General features: G+C 34.4%; 1 protein-coding gene across 3 annotated transcripts in view; it reads right to left on the bottom strand.

Annotated features, from left to right (window-relative positions):
- Positions 1 to 14390, bottom strand: part of LOC112688349 (growth hormone secretagogue receptor type 1-like) — a 179526-nt gene that overhangs the window by 131442 nt on the left and 33694 nt on the right. For all 3 annotated transcript variants that reach the window (XR_003149059.1, XM_025561510.1, XM_025561511.1), the window contains exon 2: positions 12352 to 12987. Coding sequence is in view for 2 of the 3 variants with exons in the window: in XM_025561510.1 (XP_025417295.1) it covers positions 12352 to 12748 (397 nt within the window). In the remaining variant the exon portion in view is untranslated. The remainder of the gene's footprint in view (positions 1 to 12351; positions 12988 to 14390) is intronic.

Raw genomic sequence — 14390 nt, 5'->3', positions numbered from 1 at the left:
CGTTTTCTTCAAATGTTTGTTATTTGTTATTTATATCTTATCACGAAAATACGTTAATGAGAATACGTGTATAAATCTTATCCCCTCCTCCTGTAGAAGGATCCAGGGACCCTTGCCATTGAGTACACGTTATGAGTATTGAAGTTTTTTCGTCATTGTATATTATTTTGTACTACGATGTGACAAGAATTTTCGATTATCAATTCTGTATAGATAATAACATGCTTTATTTTTCTACGGGAGATTCATACTAAAACTTATTGATGAATATACATGAAAATTGTTAGTAATGCGACTAGACAAAAACATAACACGAACAAATACAGTTCAAAATGTCGAATAATTTCTTTAATGTTCAACTTTGTGTGAGTACGAATAGTAGACTATACTAAATAAATGTATTAAAAATCACGACTAGAAGATTTTGGGGTAAAGTCTATCGAGTAAATTCGTCTAAGGAATTTATTCAAAATTATTACTTGAATTTCTCATCTTGGTTTTTCCCAATTCAAATATTACAAGAGTGGTATTTTTAGCTCTCCATTCAATAAGTTATGTTTTAGTATACGTGTGTATGTGTACAATTTTTTAAAACGATTTTATAGACATCTACCAACTGAGATTTTACATATTATTTATCAGAAATAAATCATCTGCGGAAATGTTGTTTGCAAAAAATTATAGCAGGGCTCCATATTTAGTGAGGTTCAACTCTATAAACCAAGTTACTGTTAAATATTGATAATTTGTACGCATCTATTTGAATTATTCGTGAAAATATTATTATTGATGTTTACGCGTTTCGACAGTTCATTCGAAGTTAGTTAATAGGTATTTATCTACAATTATTACAACTCACTTGTAATGAATCGCAAAACGGCCAACGTGCAGAGGAACAACGCTTATATTTTTAATGAATTTTAATGATTTATGGGACGTTCGAATTTATTTACAATTTTAAAAATATATTTATAAATAATAACTATTGATTATAGTATGTTTAAGTACAGGTTTGAAACGTAAAATAAAATATACCTAATACATTTTGTTAAGGTCCTATTTATACCAAATGTTAATAAATATAAAATAAAAACATTTAAATGGACAACCAAATGAAAGTGTTAATATTTTCGTAGGATTTCAACGTGAGTCTGTTCACTTTAAAAATAATGAACATGAACGTGAAAGAGTTCAATTTTTTAGCGTATGTTCTGAACACTGATTATTGTGGAATAAATAATAAAATTATGTATTAGGTATTTTAAGAAATCACAGAAAAATATTAAATTAATAATTACATTTTGCACACATTCAAAATATATATACTCAGCGAAATAAAAATGATAAAAAAAGAATTATTCATTTTAAAACAAGTTTAATAAATGAGGTATTATATTATCTAGAATCGCTAACATTTTTCAAATTTTTAAGATGACTAAGGGTTAAAAGTTTCCGGTAAATCCTAAAATGTAATTTATTTTTATAAAACTCAAAACTATACCATTTTATTCAAGTTATTGATTTTTTCAGCATCTACTGGAAGACTTATGGTTTAGTGTATTTGTCATGTTTATTAAATGTATGCAGATATTTCACAATTTAGTATTTCAACTAAGCTGCACATGTTTATATAATGATATTTTTTTTAAAAAATGTTTCCAGAAAGTTGTAATTCAGTATATTTAGCGTTTATTCAAATACATCAAATATATTATTAAGCTGCATGATATGTAAACATCGCGTAAAATTATGTTTCTGTGCGATTTTTCACCGTAGGGCGTTTTAAATATTTAAATAAAATAAGAATAAAACAAAATACATATTTCCGCATTTATTTTGTTTATTTTGTTTTACATATGTACTGTTGACCTTGCCGCCAAGAATTATATGTAATAAAATGTGTGTTTTATTTTATAACATAATAATAAAACAAAACAAAACTAGTTTCGAGAAATGTTAAATGTGACTCGTTATTATTTTAATTAAATGGATATTATAAGAATATTTATATTTACTCTTTATACGATCGCGAAGAATGTTATAAAAACGTTCTGTTTAAATATTATAATATGCCCATCAAATGAGTATACGTCAGTTATAAATTATATTTACAGAATTATGTAAATGGTATGTAAAAAAAAAAAAAAAATATTAAGTAATAGCTAAATACTATTCATTCATGTCAATTTCAGCATAAATATGTATATAGCATACTGTACTTGTACAAAATTTCTGTGTACTCAAAATTGTATCGAAAAAATACCTACATAATATTCCGTTGGAAAATGATCAATGTATAACTGTAACTCAGAATTTGAATGATTTATATATATATATATATATATATATAGACACACATGTATTTGTTGAGCAATTTAATTTAAAAGCCAATGGTATAATGGGATTTTGTACTATAATATGAAGAATGCAGTAAAATCTCAAAATGTTTAGTTTATCCAAAGGAAAAAAAGCAGTTTAAATAAAAATACGTTAAATTATCCGCTGGGAGTTCTGAATCCTTTGATTCCGTTTTTTAATGCGCATTTAATTACGCGAGCAGTTTTTTTTCCACGCTTTTAACATTAAAAAACAACCCGGAAGACTGTAAAATATCTTCCGTTTGCATATGCGCTTCCTATGTCTGGCCGAGATAATCTCCGAGACTATTGATTCGATTTACATATGGATTCCTTTATGTTTTGCAGATGAAACATTTTAAAGTTACTTAGCTGATTTATGGTCGATTGTAACATAACAATACGGAAAATAAGGATGTACCAAAAGTATTAGAATAAACCTACTTTATTCTCGGAGTGTAAGCATAACTAATCTAAATCAATGAACCAATTTTATATTGATAGCAAACGTTAGTATATTTAAAAAAATTAATCTCTGGACCACGGACAAATTCGATTAATTCAACTATAATATTTAATATGCAATTGTTACATCTTTACATACCTTTATACATTGTAACAGGATCTCGAATTTTAATGTGATTAAAATTATAAAATATAAATGTTTATTCAAATGTAATACGTAGATAGGTACCTATGCGTTTCACTGTACGACTTGATAACTCAATATAATTTCCATAAACAGAGGTAACTTTTTCATTTTGCGATTACAATTCATTTTAATATTTCAAATTACATATAATTGATGCCAATTAGGGTCGGGTCATTCTTATCTTGTTTAAAATCCTTTTAGAAGTGATGCGTGTACTTAATATTAACAGTTTGTACCTTTTTATGGGTTATAAATAAAATTCATTCACCGAGAATTTCCAGTACCCCACTCTTAGCGGCTACGCATAAAATTACGCCACCATGTTTAACAATACGGTTGTCGCTGCTGTCAACTCTTAAAAATAAGGGTGCCTTAACAGCTAAAATATTATGAATTTTGCTGTGTGAATAAATTTAAATGGTTATAAAAAAATCAATGAGAATATATAAGATATGTAATTATAATAATAACAAAAATAAGATCATAATGTGACTTGGCTGGTCCAACAAATATAAATATAAATATAAAAAAATACAATGAATACAAATTAATAATGTATAATTTGCCTACGACGGTTACACCGCAGTGTAATAAATAATGACAAAATAACCTTTGGCGGCTATAATACAAATGATTCAATAGATTATAATGATATAAATAAATAAATAAATAAATAAATAAATCAAAAATGTGGTCTACACGGCTCACACTAAATATAAGAATAAATAATTTAATACGTATAATAATAATGAGTTGTCTACGACGGTACACCGCAGTGATCAATAATAATAATAATAATAATTTATAATTTGCCCACGGCAATATGACTAAATATATAATAATGCAAAATAATAGCCTTTGGCGGCTAGGCCCGTCGGGCTATATACAAGTAAACGAAAAAAATATGGTCGACCAATACTCACATGTGATTATGATTGATGGCGGATTTTATCCCAACGCGACCGCACCAGCACTGTGACTTTAAAAATGCCTATGACGGCACACCACAGTGTATGAAAAAAATAAGTCACAGCGACTGGTACGTGCGACCAGCGAAACACCGTCACCAACGAAAAAACTGCAATGGTCCACAGCCCTGGACGATGACACAACGAATGAGAACCACGTTATTCACAAAACGACGGCTGGTAAAATAAACGATCGATTCACAAACGAAAATGACAATACTCAACAACATGGTTTGAACAAAATGGTTGCGGACATACAGAAACGACAAAATGAAATTTGATGTGCACACCACGAAAACACGAAGACGAGAGATAGACGGTGCTGACGACATTCACCACAAAGGCTTTGGCCGCTGGACACCACAAAATGAAGACAAATGTCTCAGTGCCACCATATTAAACCAAAAAACACGAGAACTTACGAAACTTTGTGGCACTGAGAACATGACTTTGACTTTTAATGAAACATAATCGGAAAACTCTGAAAACGTAGAATAACGGATACGTTTACGTGCGATGATAACAATGCGATTACGTACCCGGCCGGTCGCACACGGAGGCTTATCGCTGCCGCCGACGATGGCTGCGGATAAGCAACGCACCGCTACGCATCGCACGAAAATGATAAGAACATAATTACAAGTACATAAAAATATTGACACTAACAACGGTAGTACAATTGGTATTTTCTAATGAAAGTTGTCCCATAATTCTTATAGAATCGAACAGAAAGTGCGCGAAATAGTGAATTCAATGTCAAACTTGATTCTGCCGTGAGTAAATTAAATGTTATATGGAGACATTATTATCTTGTACTGCGATAATAATAATTAAATAATATAACAACATAATTGTTGAGATCGTCCAGAAATAGTCTTTGCAGAAATATCACGCGATTGTTGAATTATTGTTGATTTTTGTGTAGATAATATGATAATATAAATTATAACTAAGGCTATACATAAGTGAATAAATTAAGTTATAAAGTTAGGTTGCTTTAAACTTGTAACTTAAGGCTCTTTAGCTTCAATTTTTTATCAACTTAATTTTTCCATTATTCTAATTTAAAAGTAACGACTTTTGAATTTTCATTACCATCAAGTTATATTTTTTTTTAATTTACCGTGTGATAATTATTATACAGTCAAGTCGCGATAACTCGAAAAACTTGATAACCCATTTTTTTTATTATTCCCTTAGAAATTATCTTGTTGACTTTAATATAAAATTATGATAAATTGTTTAGTCGAAGTATATTATTATATCTGTTCTATTTGTACTGTATAATAAAGATTAAACGAGTAGATAAATTTTGGTTATTAGGGCGTATGCACAACCACAGTAAATATGTATTGGTTAGTACTTATGATAACGTACAACCAAATGCAATTGTCATTTGTTTCAAAAAAGTTGGATTCTATTTTAATGAAGAGCAGTGTGATGGTGATATATGTTTAGAAAACAATGACGATGGTTATGATTGGAAAATCGTAACAGATAAACTTAATATCAATCAATAGACTACATGTCATTCGTATGTTACAATCGATGATAATATTATAGTCAGTGTACTGTTAACTGATAACAAAATCATGGGTATAAATATACCAAATAGTGATTCCGAAAACGATGAAAATAATGATACTGAAAGAACTTTAAACATGATTATGGCGAACCAAACAATGTCATCATTACAAACTGTTAGGCAATTTGTTGAATTTGTCAAAGGCATAGATATTTCTATATTCGAAGCCATAGGCAAATTAGAAGATTTTTTGATAAAATGTATTTACATACATTTATCATAACGGTTTATATCGTAAAATTTTAAAATTATATTATATTTCATTGCATAAGCTGAAGTTTTGATTTAGCTTTGAGTTAAATCAAAGTGAATTATTATCCCCCTTCAACTTCAACTCGACTGTATTTAAAAAGTTATTTTTGGGTCGCAAATGTTAGTGGTTTTGAAATAATGTTGAAAAAAAAATCATTTGATTATCAGAAATGTAATAAATTAATTTTTGATTAAAATGATCAACTTGAACGAAAAACAAATTATGATATAAACTGAGTTAAAAACATCAAATTGACCTCAACTCAGTCTTGATGTTTAATATGCAATGTACATACGATGTGACAGATCTGTGCGACGATTTAGACATGAGTAATCGAACGGACGACCATTTATTATTACTTTACCCTAGTACTATACACCGCCGTAACCATTTAAATACATTTAACGAAATGCAGAGATGTAAGGAAAAGTATGAGCAATATTCCAAATTTTAGTACATATGGAAAAAAAAACCCTCACTGAAAACTGCGAATAAAAATTGAGTATGTGGAAAAAAGTGACAATAATATGTTATAAAATGTTATTTGGATAAAATTTCTTAAGAATCATTTTTAATATTCAATTACACTTGACGATTTCTACTATTTTCATAGATTCTGTAGAACATATTATAAATGATAATAAACATTTTTTAGTGTCCCAACTACCCATTAATTTTTTTCTTAGTTTTTTTATATTTACCATATAAATGTTTGTTCTCCGTTCGGATAGGGACCGACCAAAAGAAAAGATATAATGTTTTTTTTTTTTTATCTTAACTTTTTACTAATTATAATCGATCGTTAATCAGTGTCCGTTGATGGTCGTTATTTTTATTATTTACAAAAAATGTAAAATGTTAAAAATGTTAAAATGAACACTTATATTCGCGTTTTTTTTTCGGAGTATTTAAAAGGTCCAATAAGAACTAAAACAATTTTACACCCCTGATGGAAATCCTTGGGTCTATGTCTCCACACGATGATAGATGCGTATAATAAACGAACGGACGACTACCACGTGTTGTCCACTTTCTGTAAAGAATTCGGGTACGCTAATTATCTACATCCATTATTCAAATCTTAACGAATATTTATCTCGGCAATGAATTGACTTAAGCTGTATAATTCGTGACCAGTGACGGCGGTGGTAGCGTTTTAATACGCGACACTTGCGCGAGGTTCCGACTGTTCCGGACATGTTTTTCGATTTTTTCTAAACCGACGTTTTTACAAATAATTTTAGAAATTTTCAAAAACTTTCAATCGGAATAAATGCTGTTTAATTATTTTTTGAACAGATATATTGGTATAAACTATTCACGTAGCACTTATTTCAATCGATCCCTTTCCACCTGCAATTTCATGACAAATTTTCAAAATTAAAAATACATTTATGAGGTTTGTTAACAGCATGCGGATTAAATTAAAAAAAAAAAAAATTAAACATCGAAAGACGTAATCATCGCGATATCTACCCATACATTTCGTGATGTTCGATGATCGATGATAAAAATGTAAGTCTGTACTATTTTATATCATTGAACGCGTTATGAAAATTATAACAACCACCGATCAAGCACTTCACTTAACTGTGCATCGTTTCTTTAAACGGTCTACGCGTACTTTCACTTTCACAAGTTTTGTAAACGGTTTTCGACGGAAAAATAAGTTCTTACGATAAAACAGTTCTTACAGTACTTTCGTAAGTCCAGTAAACTGTTGGTACGCTATTAGGTAATACGAAATATTAACTATGTTTTGAGTTATTAAACGTTTGCTGCTACGAAAGCATCACAATTCTAAAAGTGAAGAGACACAAAACGCGATTTTTCTTGGATTAAGAACGTACATCAATTAAACAACATGGAATGTTATCGCGGCCTCTGCGAGAAATTGGTTCGGTTCATATTTTTTTACGATTTTTTAATCGCATTATTTATAATGAAATAACATTTCTGCGTCATTGTGTACAATTCGTGTACCTATTAAAAAAAAAAATATATATATATATATATATATAAATATATAGTTATATTGACATAAATTGTAATGAGCATATTCTATTATACGTGTACATGAACAAATGTGTACACGAGTTGAATGAGTTTAATGTTTGTTTTTTTTCGGTCTCGAGTAATAATTTTCAAAACACAGAGCTTTATGAAACGTTGTTACTTAAATTGTTGTTTACGCATAATAACCGTGTACAATTTAAGCGTGGCAAAAGGAATTACGAAGTTTTTAAATATTTCCACGAGTCCGCTAAACTTGAAAAATTACTGTTCAATGTTTCTCAAGATATTTTTTTATAAAAAAAAAAATAAAAATCTCGCTAAACCATGGATGACCATCTGTTTATTAGAAAATCGTTATTATTTAATCAGTTTTTTCTATGCAAAAATTGAAGTAATATAATATGTTTTAATATATTTCGAATCTATAAACTACTTGGCACAATACTATTTCAGTAACTATAATTTATTCTCTCAAATATACATTTTTTTACCATAAAATTATATTTTTATTTAAATAATCTGTTGATCTAAACCCAATTGTGTGAGTCGATATTATAGTAATTATAAGTTTAACAGAGAAAAAAAAACTAATCTGAAGCACTTCGATAAGAAAATATTATATTTAATTACTATCAATTACTATCTCCATGACCTGCTGTTCTGAATAAGTTGTGAGCACCCTGCGGGGTACCGTAAAAATCTGATTTGAAAAAACAGCCCAGTTTTGAAGTATTCGAGATGGGAGGGTAGACTAGATTTCTTGGAGATTGCTTCGGGGCTCTTTTAGTGTACATTCGCGTGCAAAATCCGCCGAATCCCCATCCGACAAGCCGTGGAAGAGTCGGCGTTCCAAATGCCGATGCAAAAAATCCATGTCGGGGGAAAGGGTTGTGGGCCGACGGTGACCGGAATGCCGGGGGGGGGGCTAATGCTGGCGGCGCGTGTGAGCGATTCGTCATGTTCCGTTCACGTCTAATTATAAAACGCGTCAGAAATAAAACGTGATAATCGATGGCACTTAATAACGCGTGCGAGAGCAATTGTCAACGCGAACGAGCACGTAAATATGAACGCGCGCGCAGTGGAGTGGGTGAAGTCGATTGAAAAGTGAGCCAAGAATGTCAGGTGGGGGCGGTTCGTGGCAGGAGGAGGATGCTATTTTCGCACATGCCGTAAGTCCAGCGAATTCGCTGTGCGCGCGCTCGTCTATATTTACGATCGAATCGAATTATAATTCCAATTGTTATGGTCTGTGCAATTTTTTTCGTTCTTGTTTACGGGTCCGTGAGTACGCTTTTGCGGCGGCCGATACGGTTGAGGTAGGTTAGACCAGTGTTTTTCAACTAGGGGGTTGCGAACACCTTGACTTGGGGTCGCGTAGGTCAAAAATAATAAAACGCTAATTTACAAAATGTAAATTCAAATCAAATTTTTATCTAATATAGATGGAGGGAAGGGGTCGCGAAGTGATTGACCATATTGTATACCTATTTTGGGGGTCACGACACTAAAAAGGTTGAGAAACGATGGGTTAGACTGTTCTGCCACTACACATTTGTCGTGCGCGGCAGTAAATATCGTATTATAACTTATGCGCTGCTGTTACTACTGCTAGCGACCCGTTTTTGATATCGTTACACCAGAGGCGTTCTCAATATTTTTTTATTGGGGAGAGGGGTATATGAAAATGTAATAAAAGGTGAACCATAGAGGCCCTCATACCCCCCTTTTTGTATAAAAACAACATAAGTAAAATTAAAATTAAAAAATATTATATTATTAATTAAAATATTAAATTTATAAAAGAATATCGAGAAAAAATTGTCTACTCGTACGCTTTGATATAAGTCGTTTAAACCAATTGAATCAGAAGAATCCGGTGCGATCAAAGACAGATATTTTTTTAAATTTATTTTTAATGTATTTATTTCAAACCGTTTTAAATCGTTTTATTTTTGGTTTAACTTTAGTTTAAGTATACGTGCAAATACGAAATCGTTAAAAAAAAAAATATGTTATGGAATCAACCGGTTAATAGAATCAAAATGGCCTGGACTAATATTTTACCGCTGAATTACGTTATGTATAAAAACACGTGTGGTCGATTTAGTATTCGTAGTTCGCGGAGGAAGCGGGTATAAATATACGCAAAACCCCACGCGATATTGGGATCGTTTACATTGTCTACGTAACGCACACATCAAATAGCGTACGTGCGAGCTTTATATAGGTCAGTGTAACGCACTTGTCCCGCAACACGTTCGGGGTGTCATTTTCCCGGTCGTGAAATCTAAATGGGAAAACTCGATATCAATATTGTACGGTTAGAAGCCGGACGGTTTATTTTGCGCTCGGCTTACGGAGGACGAGAACGTCCTGAGCCAACGCGATGATAATCGAGACGATAATGATACGTGAGACGTGAAAATGTTAGCGCGTGCATTATATCCTGTAGCGATCGGTGCGATTCTACCACTTCCGTCCGACGTGCGTGGGAGTTCGTGGAGAATTTATTTTTAGCGATTACGAGTTTAAAATCTGACGGAAAACGCCGATGGAGTGGGGGCGGGGGCGAAAAATACATTAAAACGGTACAGAGAATACAACTCTATATTAATTTCTTCGATCAAATGCGTTGCATAACCGGAACGAGTTGTGACGGGGACGTTTCAGTCCGGACGACAGAGACGAGAAACGTACCGATATATTCTCGTTTTGCACGTATCCTCGGAATCCCACTGTTGCTCGCTGTGTACTAGCCTTGTGTATGCCGACGTGTCCAGTAGCACTGTCAAACGGTGGAACGATTGTACGTTGTCCATAATACTGCAATATTGTTTATAAACCAACTCGGTGAAATGTACATAGCTCGACTACCGCGGACAACAACAAATAAAAATCACCTGATAGTATATATTATACTTGCATGAGCGGCAGTAGCGGGGATCATGAGTTATGAGGGGTCAGGACTGTAAACGTAGCTTGTCGACGTGAATGGTGATTCCGGTGCACTAATAACATTTTTTATCGTTTATCCGTTATCAATGTACTACTCACCTTCTTGTCGGACCAAAAACTTCTGTATCTGGCAAACCTGACCAAAACTTGAATCGAATGATTTCGAGATACTGGAGCTAAAAGTTTACATTTCTGTATACAAAATTTGCTAAATTTACGGTTCTGAAGAATGTGTATTTATTTCGTAGAACCAAGACCGTAATCCGCAGGGAAAGAAATCAAGAGCTCCAGGGACAAATTGATCCAAACGTTTCTCACACTAGGTATTAAACTTGCCACTGACATCCAGTGCCTTCTTTTCAAATGTGTATACCAAAGGAATAATGTAATCACAGTTATGGTTATGCCACAGACTAAATAAGAATAATTACTTATAGCCTTTCACTTATATCAGTCTTTCTTGAAAATGTTATTTGTCTACGTTTTAGATCGATGCCATAGTGTCCACTTTATTGTAGACTCGTTATATACAACATACTCTATAATTATTTGGGTAGGTTATGCACAGTTCATGTTGGTGATCCATAAATAGCTCGACACCATGATTGGGACGTAGGGATTTTGGTCAAGCCCCGGCCCTATTTTGAAACCCAAGCCTTTGAGCTATAGCCCCAGATGTTCTCCCTCTTATCGGGCTTAGTAATCCGCAATCGATGCAATTAATTCGATAGATGAATCTGAGGGCTTCTACAGAGAACGATTTCGGTATATTCGACCGAGAAGTTCTAGACGAGAACACTATGGGGTGATGCGAAACCCAAATCATGGACGGAGTTGACTCAGAAGGCATCGAACCAATAGGGTATGGAGGAACATGCGATAGGTGAACGGGGCCCGAAGGACGTAACAGAGCGTTCGCTAAAGTTTTGAAATTACTCGTACAACACGGAACGTGCGGGCAGTTCAGCACACAAGCCGAAACGCGTATTGTATTGTATATAAGCGAAGGAGACCAACGCTCAGGGTCGTGCCTATGGGGGAAGGTTGTTCAAACCCCTGGAAGTGTATCGAATTCGGAAAAGTATTAACATTTTTGTGCGATTCAAGTTGAAACATTTTCCGGAATCGCGTTTACACCGTCGATCTGTATCAGGTCCAACGGAACGAACTATTACATCCGAAACGATCGTGTTGCGAAACGAATGACTGCCGTTTGAAGTGCGCGACATTGAACGGTGAACGCTTTCCGGGCACGCCCCCGGTTAAGTAGTCGGGTTATGCGTTCGAAAATGATATGTTCGAATAAAATGTGTTCGAATGAAAAGTGTTCGAAAAAATAGTAATCAAAATAACGTAGAGTTTCTAAGAGGCATTTAATAATTTTTTATTATAAGGATAATAAAGAAATAAATAATTTAATATATGTTGACTATTATTCGAACGTATTTTTTATTGAACACATTGTTTTTAAACGCATAACCCCTCGTCCCTGGCGCTAACGGCGATTGTATTTTTTTTTTTAAATTTTTTTCATGCTAATACCAATTACGAATATCACTCACATAGCTCCTCGCCGAGCACCCACGTCTCCGGTCTGGAGTTGACTTCGACGAACACGGTGGGCGTGCAGATGAGCAGCACCATCAGGTCGGCGATGCTCAGGTTCATCAGGAATATGTTGGTTGAGTTGCGCATGTCCTTCGACTTGAGTATGACGATCGGCACCATCATGTTGCCGACCACGCCCACGCCCAGTATGATGACGCACACCACCATGCACGTGGTGCGTATGTAGCCGGGGAACGACAGGTCGTCGTCCAGGAATTGGATGACACCTGTCGTGTCGTTGGACGGCGTTGCTACACCGCCGCCGCCGCCGCCATCGCCGGCCGTGCCGTTGGCGGCCCGTAGCGGCGAGCTGTCGTTGCCGTACGCGACCGCGTCCAGCGCGGAAATCATGTGCACGTGAGCGGCCGGCCGCCGCTGACCGTTGGTGCGCTCCTTAAGTGATGCTCGACCGCAGCCGGTGATGGTGGACGGCCGCCAGCCGCGTGCTGCACCGCCTCCTACCGCCCCGCTGGCTGTTCATCGGTTCACCCGCATTCGGGCGGCGGTCCGGCCGCATCCGGACAGCGGCTCGTTACGACGACCAATGGTGCCGGCCGTCCGTCACCGGTTCGTGCCGGTCCGGCAGTACCCTGGAAAAATCCGTTCATTCATCAGTCACACCTTGCTAACTACCCGTCACCCGACCCGTACAGCATTAACTGCACGTTTAAACTATATAAGTATGATACGCGATCGTTGTGACTTTGTCGTGTACTTAACACACATTTTGTGAACGATGGAAATGATAACCGGTACATGGTATGTGGTAGCACCGTCATACGTGTGCGGTTAGTTAGACCAGTGGTTATGGACAGTGTTTGACTTGATGGGGGACGCGATGAGACGGAATACCCCAACTAATTTTCAGAGATTTTAGCGTCCTCCTACTACTATTACATTGTAATTATAACGCTTAACAAGTCTTGCGGCCACTATTTTCTTTAGAGTAAACAGAGTCAATCTTTAATTTTGCCAAGTCGAGCACTGGTTATAGGGCCGCTATTGAAATTTGTCACACCCACCGCAACCGTTCGGGCCGGTGCAGATGTTCGAAATCCGGTATCACAACGTAAACATTACCGAATTGCCTAACTTTTTGAAAAATAAATTTATGTGCAATAAGACTCCAGTAACGGTCACACCTATATGTGACGGACTATTTTTTTGGTCCCGTCGAGTGTTACGGGAAAAATACATTGACACCTCTAAATAACGTTCAACGTTTAAAAACAGGTCAAATAAATTATGGAAAAATGTTAAATTGTTTTCAAATCATTTTTGACAGTTTATCTTAACGAGCATTTATGATGTTGATAATTTAATTGTCCGTGTCCGTGTAATTTATCATCAGTTTTTTTTGGTCGATAAAAATCTGAAAACATAGCACTGATATCAAGTCATTCATAATACTACGGATAATGACGAATTGGAAACAAATAAAGGAACTGAAGAGATTAAGTGCAACGTATCAAACTAATGTGAGGTTGTCAGTCAAATAAAACAACCAATAGCTTCACACTTCAAAAAGGTGACGTAGACGTTCACAGTATGTTAAAAACTGTAGAGATTTGGTTTGAAAAAATTATATAAATAATAAAATGAATTTAAAACAAACTAATATATTTCAATTTTTTAATTTTAATATTTATAAAATATGTTCTTTTTTAATTATTAACATTATCTAAATTATATCGTAAGTTATAAATACATTTTTTTAGTACCCATACTGATATGCGTATTAAACTTCTGTCACCGGTCACCTCTATAGGACGGACACCTCTAAATAGCGGTTATAATTTTCTGTTCCCTTCGGTGACCGTTGTATAGTATAATTTTTTTAGAAAAATAACAACTGATTTATTTTGTCAGAGTCCAATATCACTATATAATGTGCTACACACTAGACGCTTGATTTTTTACACACCACCATCGAACGTACTACCACCACAGAGCATTCGTGTCGATTTTCAGTCAGTTTTTCGAGTACTACTGT

This window comes from Sipha flava, unplaced genomic scaffold (assembly GCF_003268045.1).
Source record: "Sipha flava isolate LNK unplaced genomic scaffold, YSA_version1 38_pilon_pilon, whole genome shotgun sequence".
NCBI classification, from domain to species: Eukaryota; Metazoa; Arthropoda; class Insecta; order Hemiptera; family Aphididae; genus Sipha; species Sipha flava.
The sequence above is the reverse complement of the archived record's forward strand: the minus strand, read 5'-3'. Positions and strand labels throughout refer to the sequence as shown.